Genomic DNA, 18,564 nt, shown 5'->3' on the forward strand with positions numbered 1-18,564 from the left:
GAAGAGCTCTTTGTTTCCAAATGGCTAGCTTTTCAGGCATTGTAATCATTCATTTACGGGAAAGTGTCCCCAGCCTGAACTCTAGGAGAACAGGGATTTTGCAGTATTTGCCTCTGTCCCAAGCCCCCATGTGGTTAGTGGTACATATGGAGTGAACAGATCCAGTGCGTGTGTATCTCAAGCATTCAAGTAGGCCTCCATGGACCAGAATATTCCTGCCTGTATAGTCTCTGTATTGTCAGCAGCATGTCGGCAAGCATTTTGCAAGAAGGTTGACTCTACATTAAAATTGCTGAGTTGTTTAAAGTTCAACCCAGTCCTGTGCCTCTAGGTTGGTTAATAAGTGATCTTTTAGTGGACTCCCCCAACCCGATCAAATCACATAATCTATTTTATTTTCTTCATAGCATCTGTTCCATATGTAGCTATGATTTATCCTCTAGCTGGCTCCACGAGGGCAAATCCTGTTTGATTTATCAATCCCTACCTCCTAAACCGGTGTTTTTCTCACAATAAGGACCTAATATATCTGTTGAATAAGTGAAAGAGTGAATGAATTGAGCACAAATTGATGTGGACACGTGGACAGCTATGCCAGAGTTGACCCGTCCTAAATCCCAACCCCACTCCTTCAGGTGAGTGGTTAAAAGTGCAACAATATTGATAAAGTCCATAGTTGACTCAGATTTCCTTAATTTTTACCTAATGTACATTTTCTGTGCTTAAATACCAGGACACCACATTACATTCAGTCATTATGTCTCCTTAAGGCAACTCTTGGCTGTGAGTTTCTCAGACTTTCCTGGTTTTTGATGACCTTGATGGTTTTGAGGAGCCCTGGTGTTTTGTAGAATGTCCCTCAACTGGGATTTATCTGAGGTTTTCTTTCTCATGATCAGACTGGGGTTCTGGGTTCTGGGGAGGAAGACTCCCAGTGCCATCCTCATCAGATCTCATCAAGGGCATATAGTATCAACATGACCTTATTCATTGATGTTAACCTTGATCATCTGGTTATGGTCGTGTTTTTCAAGTTTCTCCACTGTAAACCTCTCTATCTTGTTCCCTCTGAAAAAGAAGTCACTATGCACAGCCTGCCCTTAAGCAGTAGGGGGTTATACTGTCCTTGAGGGCAGAATAACTACAGAAATTGTTTGGAATTTTCTGCAGAATGGTCTCTTCTTCCAGATTTATTTAATCACTTATCAGCATGAACTCATGGATATTATACTTTGAGTTGTAACCCAGTACAGGTAACCCCCGTTTTGAAAGTTTACATTAATTACACTGCTTCACTTTTACAAAAGACCTACATCAGTACCTGTTTTTGTTAATTGAAAGAAATCCTAAGAGGATTTTCACTTTTATGGAAAAAGGGGAGAAGTAAAAATAGCATCAGGGGTTGGTTTTGCTGCGAGCCCTGGTAGAGGCAGTGAGTACCCCAAGCAGTCAGAGTGATCCCACCAAGTTCCTTCCCCAATATCTCCACACATCTCAGCATCAACCTTCCATAGCTTGGAACTGTGTCTGTGAGCACCTGTGATTTGCCTTGATTGACTGTGTTTGCAAGATGTATCCTAAGATAGGGGCACTTGGGTGGCTCAGTCGGTTAAATGTCCGACTCTTGATTTCAGCTCAGGTCAATCAAGACCCGCATCCGGACCGCATCAGGCTCTGCGCTGGGTGTGGAGCCTGCTTGAGATTCTCTCCCCCCTCTGCCTCCGCCCCTCCCCCTATGTACTCTCTCTCTCTCTCTCTCTCTCTCTCTCTCTCTCTCTCTCTCTCTCCCTCTCTCAAAAAAAAAAAAATGTATCCTAAGGTAAGAAAAGGTTAAGAGCAGTTAATTTTTTAGGTCTGGAAACACTAAAAAAATGTTTCCATATAAATTAATGGTAATTGCTTCTTCACTTTATTGCATTTCAGTTAATGAGAAATTTCATAGTAACTCTCTTTTTTATTTATTTTGAGAGAGTGCAAGAGAGTAGGGGAGAGGCAGAGAGAGAAACCCAAGCAGGCTCCGCCTGTCAGCACAGTGAGCCGGAACTCACAAACCATGAGATCATGGCCTGAGCTGAAGTCAGCCACTGAACTGAGCCACCCAGGTGCCCCCACTCTATTTTTTGATAGCAGGGAAACCTGTACTACTTGATTTTGTTGCTCAAATTCTTCCCATTTTGGCCACCGGGAGAGCTTTCAGTTGGCTCCCATGTCCCTGCGACAGTCCTCTATTATTGCAGAGGTTTTTCCCACGGTTGTTTGGTTTTGAGCATTCCTAGCACTAGGAGACTCATGGCTTAGCTTGTGTATTTCCTCCCCCAGTCCTCGAAGCAGCCATTTCTCCAAGGACCCCTGGTTCCATTTCACTGGAGAATGGTATTAGGAGCCAAGATCTGGATGCCAGGTGACCTGTGCCTTTTAATGTTTAATATGTGACCACTAGAAAGCTTAAATCTACACTTGTGGCTCTTCTATTTCTGTAGGCCAACACTGTTTTAAGTCTCCTCTATCCTAAAAAAGCCTTCCCTTAATCCCACCTTCTCTCAAATTCGTGACCCAGTTCTCTTCTTCCCTTCCCCATCAAGCTGCTTAAAACAAGAATCAGCAGTCATTGCCTTTACTTCTTCCTCACGTGCTGTTTAATTCCCTGCAGTCTGGCTTCCACCCTAGTCCACTGAGATGGCTTCCTCCAAGGCCACCAAGAATCTCCTAATATTCCTCAGGCCTTTCCTGCTGAGGCTGGGGTTTCACGGCACTGTTGGCACACCTTCTTTGCTGGAAAGCTTTGGCTTCCGTGACCTTTGCTGCTGGTACACACACCCCCACCCCCAGTTCTCTGACCATTTCTACGTTTCCTTGGCAACCTTGTCTAAGCAGCTCCTTTAAGTTTTGGTGTTCCATCCTCTGACCTCCTTTCTGCCAGTCTAGTATTTCCTCCTGGGGCAGACTCCCTCCCTTCCACACCGTCATTGCTACAGAACAAAGTTAATATGCACTAAAGTAGCATCAATGGCCCTCCCTGGTCTGGCCTCCACCCCCTCTCCAGGTGCAGCTCCAGCCGCAGCACCCCTCGGTGGACTAGACCCCCAAAAGCTCTTCCCCTCTGCCTGTATTCCACTTTTTTTCAGCTAAAATGCCAACTCCGCATAAAGAATTCACTGCTGTTTCCTCTGCCTTCTCCATATTGGGTGGATCTTTCGGGTGCAAGCAGAAACACGAACTCTGGCCGGCCAAACAAAAGAAGGGATTTACTAAGTGAGCGCAGAGGTGTCTATTGGCACCTGGGGCTGGGGGGGTGGGGGGGAGCCGAAAGGTGAACGCACAACGGTAGTTGAGATGAGCTTAGAGAAGGGAGTATTTATAAAAGAATGGTCAGAGTTAAGGGAAATCATAAGAGATGGTGCAGACTCAGGGCTAGTGACAGAACTGCTCGCCGCCCGGCCTGAAGGAACAAAGGAGAGCAACAGAGGAAGGGACCCCGTTAGTGATCTCTGGATGAGGAAAGCTGCCAACCCACAGCCAGGCAGGCAGGAAACCAAAAAAATAAGTACCTGAACTCCTTCTCCTGCCCTTGGATCTCCTACCAGTCCCTTCCATCTGCTGACTCCAACAGGAAGCTAGAGGGTTTTGCGTTCCACCGGGGCCAGCCTCCCAGGACACGGAACAGGGGGGAGAGGTGGAGGGGAGTGGATGCAGAGGGTGACAATCTTCAGCCCAATCATGGAACTGAAGGAAGAGCTTCATAACCAAAAACCAGGTCTGCAAGGTGTCAAACAAGCAGGAGCCAGGGCCAAGGCCTCACAGATTCAGCCGGTAAAGATACAACAAGCACCTTTTGGTTCAGACAGCCGATTACTTACACGGGCAGAAGGAAGATCGGCCGAAGGTGCCTCACGGTCCTTGTTGCACACAACGGAAGGATGGCTGCAGTGAGGGCTGGGGGATCTCCTGTTGCTGAGAAGCCAGTTCTAGATGCAGCCAGGCTATTTTACCGTCTACAGCTCTATTCGGAAGGAGGTGGGGCCGGAAGTCTCAGACCTATCAGAGCCTGGGAGGTGATGGTTCCTGACTCTCCTGTGGGATAAGGTCAGTGGAGATGGCCTTGGGTCGGTGCCTCACAAGCCCCCCATCCTCTCTGGTTCCTGGAGGATCTCCCAGACAGCCTGCAGGTCAAGCCTTCGCCTGTGTGGCCAAGGTGAGTAAGTGCCAGGGGACCAGAACACAGCTGTTCCCCACAGAGGTCTCTCAGGCAGCTCCACAGACCTCAGTGGCACAAGGCTGGGGAGCTTCTCTCTAAAGCACCAGGTCTCAGATGCCTCGGCCCCAGCCACTCTCTCTTCCAATTTTCAAATTCTTGGCAGAGAATTCAGCTGTCCCAGCCTCGGTCTGGAATGGACACCATCAGCTGTCACCAGGGGCAGACTCACCACGGACAGAGAGAGGGAGGCTCTGAGCCACTCCTGTGCGCCCAGCAGCTTTCAGAGATAGGCCACACCCGTCTAGACCCTACTTGCTTCTGCTCTGAAGCAGTGTTATTTCCATCCCAAAGAATGGTGAGGGAAGTCGAGAGAGAGGCCTTTGAAGACAGCGAAGACAGAGTGATTGGCGCGACTCTAACCACAGCCCAGCCTGCCCGGCGGAGGCAAGATCTGACCTGACTGGAAGCTGGAGCAGTTTTAAAGACCTGAGTGTAAAGCGGCTTATGTACAGTTGTTAACATTTGCAAATCATCTAAAGAGAAAGACGATATCAAATTTATTATCCTTAAGTTCACAATGACATGGAGAAATCACGTGCGGGAATGTTTCCAGCTTCAGTTAAAAGAGGAAGCAGAAAGTGGGCTTAGGAGGGACCAAGGGAAGCCTATCTTAACCCGTGGACACCCAGGCCTGGTTCTGCTGGTTTATGAGGAGGTGAATAACCCGGCAAAAGGTGAATCAATAGGCCCCTGGCTGTAGGGGAAGAGATTATGGTCCTTTTCTTCCTATCATTAAACGTTTCTAGGAACACACAGGCGTGAAGACCTTCCCACACGGTAAAGAACGTCATCTCTGCACACTGGACCCAGCAGAGCCCCGGCTGGGAAGAGCCCTCGGGCAGGCAGACCGACCGGCAGCCCTACAGCTTGGTGGGCTGCGTGGGGGTGAGGTGGGCAGGCCCGCTGGGCGGGGGCAGCACCAGAGGCAGCGCGTTGCCGCCCTTCTCGTGCCAGCATGTGTCCAGGATGGGGTAGAGCTTGCCCTGGAAGTCAGCCTGGAACGTGTAGAGCGGCCGCAGGTCATCGGGCCGGTCAGCATCAAAGAAGGTGAGCTCGCCACGCTCGTAGTGCAAGTAGACGCCAATGCGGTGGGGGTGGCCGGCCACAGGCAGGGGCACCCGAGGGCAGCCGAAGGCCTCGTACACCCGGCCCTCCTTCAGGCCAATGAGCCACACGCCATTCTCCGGGGACTTGCTCAGCCTGCCCTTGCGACTGGCCGTGCCCTTGATGACCCCCAGGCGCCAGTCGCTCTTGCTGCCCACCACCACCTCCCAGTAGTGACGGCCGCAGGAGAAGCCCCGGCTGGCCAGGACACAAGTACTGTAGTCAAAGCGCTCTGGCTGGCTGGCTCGCCGCTGGGCCAGGAGCCCACACTGCACCACCGTGTTGCCCTTGGAGAGTTCCAGGAGTGGGTGGGCGGTGGCGGGGTCCAGCTTGAGGGACTCCGGGGCTAGGAAAGATCAAAGAAGTGTGTTTTCCAGCTACACAGAAGGCAGCAGACCCTACCCCAGAGGGAGGCCCTGAGCTCCTCAGGAGAGGAACTGCAAAGGCCTCATCCCAGAATCGGAGGGGCCTTCTGAGAAGGGGCACAGAAGAGGCAACCCTGAGGACTGCTGAATGAACAAACAATGCCTGAACGGTGGGAAAAATGGGGCAGCTGTGAGGGAGGCATTCTGGTAAGGGAAAGGGCACGCACCTGCCTGCCTAAGATGGCGGTGCAGATGGAAGGTCCTGGAAGACGGCCCGTCACTTGTGCACCACAGCTAAACTCCCCAGGAGAATCCTTATCAAGTGCAATTGTTTTGATATCCTACCAGCCCATTCAAGGACAAACTGTCCCAACTGACCTCTGGATTACCTGCCAACTAATCGATTTGCACCAAAACCACACAAACAACATTCACCGACCAGAGATCATCAGGTTTTTTCCTCCCCTCCCCTTTTTGTTTTACAACAAACCCTATTTTTGTCTTTGTTAGATGAAATCAGCTTACCGATTGATCTCCCTTATGTACTAGTAACAAAGGAATTCGTTAAATGTCGTGTTATTTTTTGACAGAGCGATAGCTACCATTTATTAAACACGAAACTATGCACACACATTTGAATGTTTATAAACTACACAGCCCAGCAAGGTGGACTTTAATACCCCCTCCTTGCAGATGAGGAAGCAGACTCAGATTACAGGTTGGATCTTCAGCTAGTAAGGGACAGAGCTGTCTGGTGGAGCCCCAAAGCCATGCTCTCAACACTAACCTATGCAAACACCCTTCCAGTCTTCTGCACCCTAAACTCTGGCACAAGTGACAAACTGCTACCCACCCTGCATGGCAGCCCTCAGGGAAGAGAACGGGTTGGAGCCTTACCTGGCAGAACTTTTCGGAAGAGCCTTTTCCACACAGTCAGCTTGATGTCAGCCTGGTGGAGGCCCGGCTTGAAAGAGATGGGGCTGAAGGCGCCTTCCAGAGGCCGGGCCTGCTGGAGCTCTGCTCTGAGGGCAACAGTCCTACGTGATGACGGGGATGCACACCGCGCACCCCAGCCCTTCACCCGTGGGCAAGTCCAACCAGCCAGTCACAGCTCAGGACACTGTGCACTCAAGAGGCCCATCATTTCCTCCCCTCCACCCCACTCTCAGAAGCCCCGCCCCTTCCTGGAAGGAGAAACACTACATCAGTGGTTCTCAAAGGGCATCACCTGGAGGCTTGTCAGAAATGCAAATTTCTCAGGGCCACCCCAGACCTGCTGAAAGCGATTACTAGGGCTCAGTAATGTTTTAAGGAGCCCTCCAGGTGGCTCTGACGCACACTAACATTTGAGGATCGCTTCTCGATATTGGGCGACCCTGGCCCCTGGCCACAGCTGGAGCGGACACCTGCTCCCAATCAGCTACACTGTCCATTCTTTTAAACCAATGCTCCTAACCTGACTATCCCGAAGACCAAAGGAAATTTAAAACAGACAAGGAGATTCCCACAATCAGGATCTGAGGAAGGCTAAGAACTGCATGGCTATTCATTTGTTGGGGCTGGAACATGGATCCAATCCCTTCCCACAACCCATGGTGCAGGATTAGAGGCCCCTCATCCTGGCTCTTGCCCACCTCTCCCACTCATCGCCCATTCTGCCCTGTAGCCTACATTTTACCCCATTCATACTGAGTTCACATTTCTCCCAAGTCTGCACACTTGAGCCTTTCAGATGACCCTTCCCCACTCTGCTTACCTGGCCAACACCTGTCCTCTGCCCTAAGCTCACCCCCTGCCATCTTCGCCAGTCCCGCCCCCCCCCGCCCCGCCCCCAACCTCAGTCACCTCCTCCTGTTATTTCTGTAGCCTGTGTGAACTTCTCTGGTCTTAAGTACCCACAGTGATCAGTGATGTAACCGGAGTTCACCATCCACCTCCCACCAGTCTTTGAGACCCTTAAAGGCAGGGGCATGACCTTCATCTCCCTGTTCCCTGTGCTCAGTACAGAGCCAGATGTGGACAGCTCCTGACAAGGCACTGGTGCAGCTACAGGCAGGAAGTAGGGTAGAGGAGCCACCAGATCTAAGCTGAGAGCTCCCTCCAAGGTTATTACCTGGAGGCCGTGGAGTGATACTTCTGGAAAACAAGACAGGTGGGTTAAGGCATGGGGGAGGCTCTTGGGACCCTGGGGACCTGGGCGTGGGTGACACTCCCTTGTCCACTCACCCGGATGAACTCATAGTGACTCTCATTACTGAACTGCTCGAGCACACGTTCAGCCTGGCCCAGCCGCTCCTGAGTGCCCTTGGCCTGCTCCAGCTGCATGTCCAGGGAGGCCACAAGGCCACGGGTATGACCCTCCAACCCCTCCAGGCAACGGGCCTTCTCCTCATCCACCAGGTGGTGCAGCTCCTGGAACTCGCGACGGATCACCCAGCTGAAGACGTCAGATTCATTCTGGGACGAGAAGGGGCTGGTCACGGCCAGAACCTCAGCCAGAACCGCCTGCCTCCGGCTGACCCCCGTGTCCTCAGGCCCAGGCACCTTAGGCCTTCCTGGGCTTTTCCAATCCAAGCTGGTTCTAGTACTTGAGTTGCAGGCTGACTTGTGCGCTGTTCACACTGTGCCTGGGCACCCCCCGTGTGGCCACGGGGGACAGCAATACAGGCAGGGGACAGACTGGGCCCCAGCACCCATTTCAAACACAGTGGCTCTGCTTTCTTCGGTCCTAACTATTAAACGTGCAAGTAAGATTTTGCTTCAGTACAGGGTTCCACAACTGGAAAAGGTCTGAAAGGCCCTGGGAGGGCAGACTTCAGAGAGCCAGATTCCCTGTGTAACCCTGAGTTCAGCCTCCCTGTCAGGCTGAGGAAGGTTAACCAAGAGGACCCTCAGGGGACATGGGTCTCCTGCTTCTGTTTCACAACTGCCTGCAGGGCCTGGGCTCCACATGCCTGCAGCCCCAGTGTGCCTGTCATTCAGGAAAAGCAGAAAGCTACCAAGGGCTTCAGGCCTTTCTACACTCTGCTCCAAGCTACTGGGCAGGCTCCACAGACTGTCAAGGTCAAGCAGACACGGCGAGTCAGGCGTTGGGGGGGGGGGGGGGGGGGGGTGGGGGCAAGAGAGTCATGCCCACACTTTGAGCTGTTTACATCTGGTACTTAGGTTCTGTGTTATCTCAGTCCCAAGGACAAGAGGGACACAGCCAATTTGGACAGAGTCCTGACAACTGAGTTGATTCCCCTGAGGGGATTTGCCCTTTCCCCACTCCGCCGTGCAATGCTTTGAATTCTGGCTTTATATGAAAGCATGGGTTTCTGTAAAGGACAAATCACAACCGGGCTCTGCAGGAAAGGGAAGGTGACCAGCCCCAGGGTTAAGGGGACAGAGGGAAAGGGCACTCACAACAATCCGGGTCCTGTTGTTCACCAGCTTGGCAATATGCTCATCCACCTTCTTCTGCTCCTGCTTCAGGTCAGAGATGAGAGCCGCTAGCTCCTCCTGGAGGCAACGTACCACGGCCTCATGAGTAGCTGACCCCTGCACACTTTCAGCTCCTTGGGGCCAGCCCTGGGCTTCACCCATCCAGGGGACATCCCAGTGGCCACAAGCACTCCCAGTGGAACCAGGGAAAGGGCTACCCGGGTACTCTTGACTCCAAAACAGGTGAAATTATTCAAGAATATTCCACATCGAGGGCAGGAATTACCCAGACAGAAAAGGATCTCCAGGTCATTCCTCTGCAGGACATGGAGACAGACCCTAAATGTTGTTACAACTACCTGGAAGTCACCACACAACATCCAAGGGGGGGCGATGACCGGTCTGAAGCCCACACTCCCTGAACAGAACGCTGGATGACCACATAAACTGTCTGGTCACCAGCAGATCTAGAATCAGTGGGCATGTGATCAAGAGCATCACAAAAAGGCTGACTCCAAGTGAGGCCAATGGTGCATACAGTAGCCCAGGTTATACCTGGGGATTCCCCAATCCCTATAAAGACCTGACTCAATCACTGGCAGGTTTGGGCCTCCCCAGGCTGAAGTAAACACACTTCTCCTGGCCTTCCTGGCCCCAAATCTGACGGAGTCTTAAAGATTCAACCAGGACCACCTAGACTCCCATCCATCTGCACTACTCAAGTGGTACTGGTTTGTGCCCATGGAGCGTACAAGTCTTTGGCTTAGACAGTTCCCAAGCAGAAGTCAGCAGCAAGAGGGGTGCCTGGCTGGCTCGGTTGGAAGAGCAGGCAACTGATGATCACGGGGTTGTGAGTTCAAGCCCCACATTGGGTATAGAGATTACCAAAAATATACAAATAAACTTAAGGAAAAGAAAAAAAGAAATCAGCCGCAAGAGGCTTTCAGGAAAGGAGCAGAGTAAAGAATAAAACTAGTGTAGGGATAAATGGACACAGAGTCTTGCTCTGGAAAACAAGACATCAGAAGATCTCATAACAGCCCGAGAACGAAATTCCAGTAGGAACTCTCCTGAGGCAGAGAGAGATGGGATTAGTTCTTTTCGTCAACTGGGTCACAGTGAGAGTAAACAGAAACACACAAATAAATAATCTCAAGATCTCAATCAACAGGAGGACAACAGGCATGCATAAAAGGGATCTAATAAAGGAACATAATTTAGTGGCATCACAGCAAAGAGTCTTGGGATCACAAACAGCCACATCCAAAACCAGGACCCAAGCCGTCCCCGGCTCCAAGCCAGAAATGATGAGCGAGCTCCTGTGTGTCTCCTTCTCTCCAGGGCTAATAAAACACAGGCTCTCGATCTCACTGCACTGCAATCTGGCTTCCTCCTCCCACACTCCACTGAAACGACTCTTGCCAAGATAATCAATTCTTACTGCTAAACCTAACAGACTCTTTCCAATCCTCAGCAGGCATTTCACACAAGTGATCTTGTTCTCATTAAAATGCTCTGTCCTGATCTCCAGGAGGTCGTATTCAGCCAGTGTTCCTGTTCCCTCTGCTGATTCTTTCTGTCCTTTTTTGGGGTTCTTTCTCTACCCGAATCTTACACCCTGGGGTCCTTTGGGGGCATCGTCCGTATCTTCCCTATCACTCTGAAGACTCTCCTGATTGGTCTTCTCCACTCCCGTAGCCTCAATTACCACCCATATGTAATTCTCCCAATCTTTTATCCCCAGCCTCAGTCTCCAGTCTACCCCCCAGCAGTGTTTGGACCACATCACCACTCTGCTTAAAACCCTCCAGAGACCCCACCATGATGGTGCTCTGAATAAACTACAGATCCCTTCACATTTCACAGAAGCCTTTGCAAGACCTGGCTCCTGCTTACCTCTCTCCAGAGCTTGACAGAACAACTTATAATTCTTCAAATATGTCTCCTGATCTTTTGCAGGGCTGTCTTTATACATGGAATGCTTTCCTCCCCTTTTTTTCCTACCACGTCCTCCTTGTGGTTCAGATCTTGGTTTAGCAGTCCACTTCCTCCAGAGAACCTTCCCTGACTACCTGAGAGCATGCAGGAGCTACAGTCCAGATGGCCTCACGATTGCCTGTATTTAACCTTGATGGTAGCACCCAACACATGGGGACCGTCAGACTCCCAGATTGTGAGCTCCCCGGGGCAGGCCAAACCACTTGCCCACTATTGTACCATGTGCTCTAGCATATCTAGCACAGGTTAAATGCCAAGCACACGTCTGTGGGTCAGAGGGTCTGGTGGATGGCCTGGCTGGTCCTGTGCACATTTCATACTTGTCTCCCAGGGTTCCAAGAGCAAAGAAACGCTGCTCACTCAGCCAGGAAATCCCAGGAACAGTGACAGGGGACCCCTCTGCCTTCGTATCTGGATGCTCTTTCTTTTTCCCCACCCCATCACCTGTATTTTGTCATTCCTTACCTTTACTCTCCCTTCCTCCCGAACACTCTGCCAGGTGCCCTATAACAATTCACTTTCCAGGATCCTTCCTGCCTCTTTTGATCTGTTGGCAGTGGAAAGAAAACTGGCCAGTTTGTGTCCTACCTCTGCCACCGACAAGCTGTATGACCTTGGGTTAAGACCCCTGGCTTCTCTGAGCCTGTTCCCTCATTTGTAAAATATAGTGAGAACCCCACCTTTCATAAATCTTAGATCAGCGTTATTCATCTTAAATAATGACGTGCTAAATCTAAGTTCATGAGGGCAGGAATCCACTGTTTCCACAAATACGTTTTGAGCTTTTACTACATGCTAGTCATGGCTCTAGGCATGAAAATACCCAAGGAAACAAAGTGCTTTCCCTCATGTGGAGTCTGGGAGAGCACTCAAAAAATGGATGAAAGCTGCGAAGAAAAACCGAGCGAGGGAAGGGGCTAGCACTCGACAAGGACTCTCCATCATGCCTGTCTGCGGTGCCCAGCACCTGGAGATTGGAGCTGCTGAGAACACACTCTACAGAGTTCAGCTCCAGGACAGGGCTGCAGGGCGCCGGCATCCTGGCCTGGGACCCTTCTGTGCCAGGCGATGGCGCCAGAGAGCGCAGGAGCTGGGCTCCTTGGGCGCGCCCCGCGCCCCCCACCCCCACCCGCAGCAGCCTCGCAGCCCACCTTCATGCGGCTGTAGACGGTGGAGACAGGCGTGACGCGGTGGTGCTGGTGGGAGCCCAGCAGGCCGCAGAGGCCGCAGATGAGCTCCTGGTCCCTCTCACAGAAGAGGCTGAGCGGGTTCCGGTGGTGCTGGCAGACCTTGGGCTCCGGGTCCCCGGGGAGCTGTAGAGCTTCGATCACCCGCGCCAGAGAGACGTTGGGCGGGGAGCTGCTGCTATCCACCTCCTGCCGGCACACTGGGCAGCGGAGCTCCGAGTCCAGGTGGTGGGACAGGTTCACCAGGCAGCCCTTGCAGTAGGAGTGGCCGCACTGCAGCATCATGGGCTCCTTGAAGACCTCCAGGCAGATAGGGCACTGAAGGCGGTCCTCCAGCTCGGGCACGCTCACCTGCCACGCCATCCACGGTGCCGGCTAGAACACAGGGCAGCTTTCTCAAGTCTGCTCCCTCCACACTGTGCCCCCAATCCCCCTGCCAAGTGCCTTAGGGTCTCCAGTCCTGGATTCCAATCCCAATGCCTATGACCTTGGGCCTATTTCCTATCTTTATTTTCTATTTAATTTATTTTTGAGATCATGACCTGAGCCAAAGTTGGACACTTAACCAACTGAGCCACCCAGGTGCCCCTTTCCTATCTTTAAAATAAAGGGCTTAATTGGGGGGGAATCACTTGTAGATATAGGATTCTACATTTTTCACCCCAAGTTGTAGGTAAACGCAAAAGGGGCCGTCTGCTGGGTCATCTGGAGTGACACCAACAATGTGCCCTCCAGCCGCAGTAGGCGTACTGACTCAGAACTGGACAGCAAAAACAAGCAAAGGTCCTTCCCACCTTCTAGATCAGTCCTCAAAACTGGCGAGCAACTGCTGGAAGCACAATTACAACCGATTCCTGCGTCAGCCCCTCACACATATTCAGTGAGCCCCAGAAATCTGCATTTACAATAGCACCCTCCCTCCCCAAGGTCATTCTAAAGCAGAGAGTGCTGTCTTAACAACACTGTTCTGGAGAGTCGGAGACCGAGGAGGGTAGCCTCCTAAATTCGCACCCACTCCCTGTGCAAGATGATCGGCACTGAGAGAGGACAAGCACCAGGTGCAAGTTGGCCACGGACCCAGGGAGGGCCCCCACAACGAACTACCTGCTTTCTCACAATCCACTGAGACGTTCGCTGGATCTGCTCTACCTTCTCTTCTCCCCAGGTTGGGACAGAGGCACTAAGAGATGTGGGGATTGTAGCTGACCGCCTGCTCCACCCTTTGTCTCTGCCCCTTTCCTCCTCCCCTTTCCCAGCAACACTCCTATGTCCTCAAGGTCACCCAGAATCAGGTGGAAACTGGGCCACATCACGAGACGGAGGAGGCAGCCTCCTTCAGCTGGCAACGTTGATAATTCCAACATTCAGGCGCTCACCTTGGCCACGCTTCGGGGAAGCGGGGGAGACAGAGGACTGGTCCCCCAGCCACACCTTACAGACCCCAAACAGGAGTGGATTCATGTTTTGACACTCTTTCTGAATCTATTTTTTTGAAGACATTTTTATTTATTCAACTTCTTGAGACAGGACCTCTATAAAGTACGCATATCTTAACTATACACTTAATGTACACATTTCACACATTTACTCACCCTCGAGATCAACACACAGAATGTTTCCAGCACCCGGAAGACACTATGTGCTCTCCAGTCAGAAGCCCCTGGCAAGGATAGCTATTCCCCTAACTCTTGTCATCGTAGATTTATATAGCTTTATTTTGACATTCAAATAAACAGAATTATCTAGGTTGTGCTCTTTCGTGTCTCACTTCCAATACAATTGAATACCATTAATACCATTACTCAATACCATTGAATTGGGAACCTTTTTATACAAAGCCTTTCAAAGGTTTAGGAGTTCAATGGCTTTTTTTTTTTTAAAGCTAATTTACTTATTTTGAGAGAGTGTGCACATGCAAATAGGGGAGGGGCAGAAAGAGAGAGGAAGAGAGAGAATCCCAAGCAGGCTCCACGCTGTCAGCACAAAGCCCAATGTGGGGCTCGAGCCCACCAACCGTGAGATCATGACCTGAACCTGAAGTCAAGAGTCAGATACTTCACCGACTGAGCCACCCAGGTGTCCGTAACGACATTTCTTTATGCAGTTAATAAATATTACAGTCAGAAAATGCTACGCATATCATGGAGGTGGGATAAAAAAATTACTGATTTGAAAAGGAAGAGATGGAAGCAGGTCTCCAGGAGTGTTAAGAAACAAGGAGCTCAAGGGCCGCCTGGGTGGCTCAGCTGGTTGAGCGTCTGACTACTGATTTCAGTTCAGGACATGATCTCATGGTTCATGAGTTCAAGTCCCGAGTCAGGCTCTGTCTGTGCTCAGTGCAGAGCCTGCTCGGGATTCTCTCTCTCTCAAAATAAATAAACACTAAAAAAAAGAAAGGAAAGAACCAAGGAGCTCTAGACCAGTAAGACACAACTCGCAGAGACCTAAGCATCCCTGTCTGCCAGTAGGGGCCATCTCTACCCCATGACAAGCAAGACCAAAGTCTGGCACAGGCATGTTGAAGGCTAATTTGATTTGTTAATTCAACAAACATTTATGGAGCACCTGATACGTGTCAAGCAGCAAGCTGAGCATTAGGGAAACATCAGGGAACAAGACAGATGAGGTTTTTGTCCTTTCAAAATTTGTAATATAACCGTAGTAGGAGCGAGGTAGGATCATCAACAAGAAAACATCATCGTATTTAATGTGACGCAGGAAGGAAACAATGTGCTGAGAAAGAATGGCAGGAGGGAATAGGTTGTTTGAGGGACAGAAAGGCCACAAACAAGGACGGGAGAGAGGCCTCTGCAAGCGGAGTGTGGCCCCCTGGCCAATTCCCAGCAAGGATGTGGGCACCTCAGGTGTAGAGCCGCAAGGATCTAGGTTTACCAACATGAATGAGCTTTAGATTCTTTAGAAAGGGGCAGCACAGTGTCTTTGAGGATGGATGGTTGAGACCCGAAGGATACAAACGTGCCAACTGCCTGAAAAACTACAAGAGGGCAGACCAGGCCTGGGCAGCAAATGCAAAGGCTCTGAGGCTAGAAAGAGCCCAGGATTTAGGAGATACACTAGAGAAAATCTAAGTAGCTGGAGCGTAGTGAGAGGGAACACCAGGAGAACAGGTCAGAGGGGCTGGCAGAGAGGGTCCTGGAGCAGGGCAAAGGTTCAGATTGAATTTCAAGGGCAGTGGGAGCTATAGGAGGATTTTAAGGCAAAGGAGTATCATCTGACATATTTTTAAAAGACCACTCCGGCCACTTGTAGATAATGGATCAGAGTAACTTTAGCGCCTGAGTGGATGGATCGTGAAGGCTGATAAGGAAAAGATCAAGGTAAAATGTACCTGGGAAATCTAGAGTCAGATGCCCAAGGACACCTGAGTAGCAGTGGTCTGCAGACTTCAGCAAACAACAGAATTACTCGGGGTGCTTGTGAAAACACAGACTTCTGGGCTCTAGCCTGAGTTTCTGATTCAGGAGCACAGGGATAGGCTCAGGAATTTGCATTTTTAACAAGTTTCCAGACAACACTGCTGCTGGTCTGGGGACTACACTTTAAGAACCACCAAAAAAGGCAATTGAGCACAGGAGCCTGGAGGTCTGGTGTGCAGGGGAGGCCTTAGGCTGGCCAGGTATATACCACCTGTTTACATCACATATTTAAACTTGTGGGAATGGCTGGGATCTCTCTGGGATTAGAACAGAGAAGGGCTGGGCGCCTGGGTGACTCAGTCGGTTAAGTTCCGGACTTTGGCTCAGGTCACAATCGCACAGTTCATGGGTTTGAGCCCCGCACACAACTCTGTACTGACAACTCAGAGCCTGGAGCCTGCTTCGGATCCTGTCTCCTTCTCTCTCTCCCAAAAGTAAATAAACATTAAAAAATAAGAACAGAGAAGGGCTGGGGCACCTGAGTGGTTCAGTCAGTTAAGCATCTGCCTTTGGCTCAGGTCATGATTTCACGGTTCATGAGTTCGAGCCCCACATCAGACTCTTTGCTGATTCAGATCAGACTCTCTGCTGAGCAGAGCCTGATTCAGATCCTCTGTCCCCCACCCCCTACCCCTCCCCAGCTTGTGTGCTCTCTCACACATTCTCTCTCAAAATCAAAAGAAAAAAAAAAAAAAACGACTTAAAAACAGGGAAGGGCAAGGGTCCAAGAATAGGGCCCCGAGGTTGTTAGTGTATACAGGTCAAGAAGATGACTGAGAAGAGACAGCCAGACAGACAGGAAGAAAATCAGAATATGGAAGCAGATCCATTTGACCCTGAACACTAGAGAACTTTCTCAGGCAAGAATCAGGAAGACTGAGAAGATTCGGCATGCTGTTGTGAACTCCAATGTGTAGAAAGGCCACGAACAAGGACGGGAGAGAGGCCTCTGTGAGTGGAGTGTGGCCCCCTGGCCAATTTACAGCAAGGATGTGGGGACCTCAGGTGTAGAGCCGCAAGGATCTAGGTTTACCAACACGGATGAGCTTTAGATTCTTCCCCGGAGCCTGTATTAAGGCTGAGGCCTTGATTTTAGTTCATTGAGACTGGCTGGTGTCTCTGACCTACAAAATTTATGACAAATACATGAAATCTGTGGCTCAGAACAGCTAAATCTGTAGTAATCGATGGTGACGATAGGAAACTGATACAGAAGAGGACAAAACGCATTTAAAGAGGAACCAATTTCATCAAATGCTGACAAGAATCCAGGAATCTGAGGACACAGGACTATCTTATGGATTTAACATGAAGTGCAGTCTTGGTGACATGGAGCAGGGGAAAGTGGTACTGCGGTGGGTTGAAGAAAAAAGAGAGGATAAGGAAGTAGAGACAAAATAATTGAAAAACGCTCTATAGCAACTTAAAAAAATTTTTTTTAGTTTTTTTTAACGTTTATTTATTTTTGAGACAGAGAGAGACAGCATGAACGGGGGAGGGTCAGAGAGAGGGAGTCACAGAATCTGAAACAGGCTCCAGGCTCTGAGCAGTCAACACACAGCCCGACGCAGGGCTCGAACTCACAGACCGTGAGATCATGACCTGAGCCGAAGTCGGCCGCTTAACCGACTGAGCCACCCAGGCGTCCCCCCCAAAAATTTTTTTAATGCTTATGAGAGAGAGAGAGAGGAAAGAGTGCGAGCAGGGAAGGGGCAGAGAGAGGGAGACACAGACTCTAAAGCAGGCTCCAGGCTCTGAGCTGTCAGCACAGAGGCCCACACGGGGCTCAAATCCACAAATGGTGAGATCATGACCTGAGCCGAGCGAAGTCCGACGCTTAACCAACTGGCCACCCAGGCACCCCAACAACTCTTTTTGAGAAGTCGAGAAGACTAGGCATGGGACCACCTGCAGCAGTGAGATGTGGGACAAAGGTGGGGGTGATTTTAGGAAACATAGAAGCTGAAGAAATGATCCAATAGTCAAGGCATGATGGGTGCAGGAAAGAGGGGCCACCTCTCAAATCCTGGAGTGGGCAATTGCTGCAGGCCCCAGGGAAAAAGCAGGAGGGGGTGACGTCAAGGGCCATTCGTGCTTTGCACCCCCCGCCCCCACCACCGGGGAGCAGGTATGGATTCTGTGGATTTAGTGACCGCAACGTGAAGGACAACGTTGCCTTGTTCTCTGACGAACGAGGCAGTTTGACTTGAAAGGCCTGTCTGCGTCTACATTTCTCTAGCACGAAAAGGTTGAGGAAAATTGAAAAAGTGGAGGTAACCCACTTAGCAAGGCCGCACACTTCCGGCAGCAGGCGGTTTCTGGAACTCCGTCCTCCCCAGCCTGCTCCCGCCTCGAGTCCCACCACAAGCCCCACCCCACCCACCAAGTCCCGAGCCACTGCCAGTCCCGACCACCCGCGTGGCCCATCTCCCGCGCCATCCCACGCGCGCCCCCGGCGCCCCGTCTTGCCACAGGCGTCCCCTTCACGCGCCTCCTCCTGATCCACTTCTCCCCGCCAAGGGGCTCCATCTCTCCCAGCGCGGCACCGCCCCATTTTCCATCACGCTCGCACACATCCGGCTCCGGGAGTCCCTGTCACGTGCCCATCAAGTTCCGCGCATGCCCTCCACCTGCCCGGTCACGCCCCACGCGTCACTTTCACGAGCCTGGTCCCGCCCCGCGTGTTCCCGCCACGTGCCCCATCAGGCGCCACACTTCCCCATCACGTGTCGCACGTCCCATCACGTGATCCACCACGCACCACCGGAGGCGCCAGGGCAGTTGGCAGCTGCTGG

At 51.2% G+C, this 18,564-nt stretch overlaps 1 protein-coding gene across 1 annotated transcript; it reads right to left on the minus strand.

Annotated features, from left to right (window-relative positions):
* Positions 1-4,729: 4,729 nt before the first annotated feature.
* TRIM50 (tripartite motif containing 50) lies at positions 4,730-18,369 on the minus strand. The gene is made up of 7 exons (XM_047837504.1): positions 18,261-18,369; positions 12,297-12,707; positions 9,130-9,225; positions 7,951-8,181; positions 7,838-7,860; positions 6,622-6,746; positions 4,730-5,705 (listed from the first exon to the last, which is right to left on the minus strand). Exons 1-7 carry the CDS (start codon positions 18,321-18,323, stop codon positions 5,116-5,118), a joined length of 1,539 nt encoding a protein of 512 aa, XP_047693460.1. The 5' UTR covers positions 18,324-18,369; the 3' UTR covers positions 4,730-5,115.
* Between the last annotated feature and the right edge of the window lie 195 nt (positions 18,370-18,564).

Source organism: Prionailurus viverrinus, chromosome E3 (assembly GCF_022837055.1).
Source record: "Prionailurus viverrinus isolate Anna chromosome E3, UM_Priviv_1.0, whole genome shotgun sequence".
In the NCBI taxonomy this organism is placed as follows: domain Eukaryota; kingdom Metazoa; phylum Chordata; class Mammalia; order Carnivora; family Felidae; genus Prionailurus; species Prionailurus viverrinus.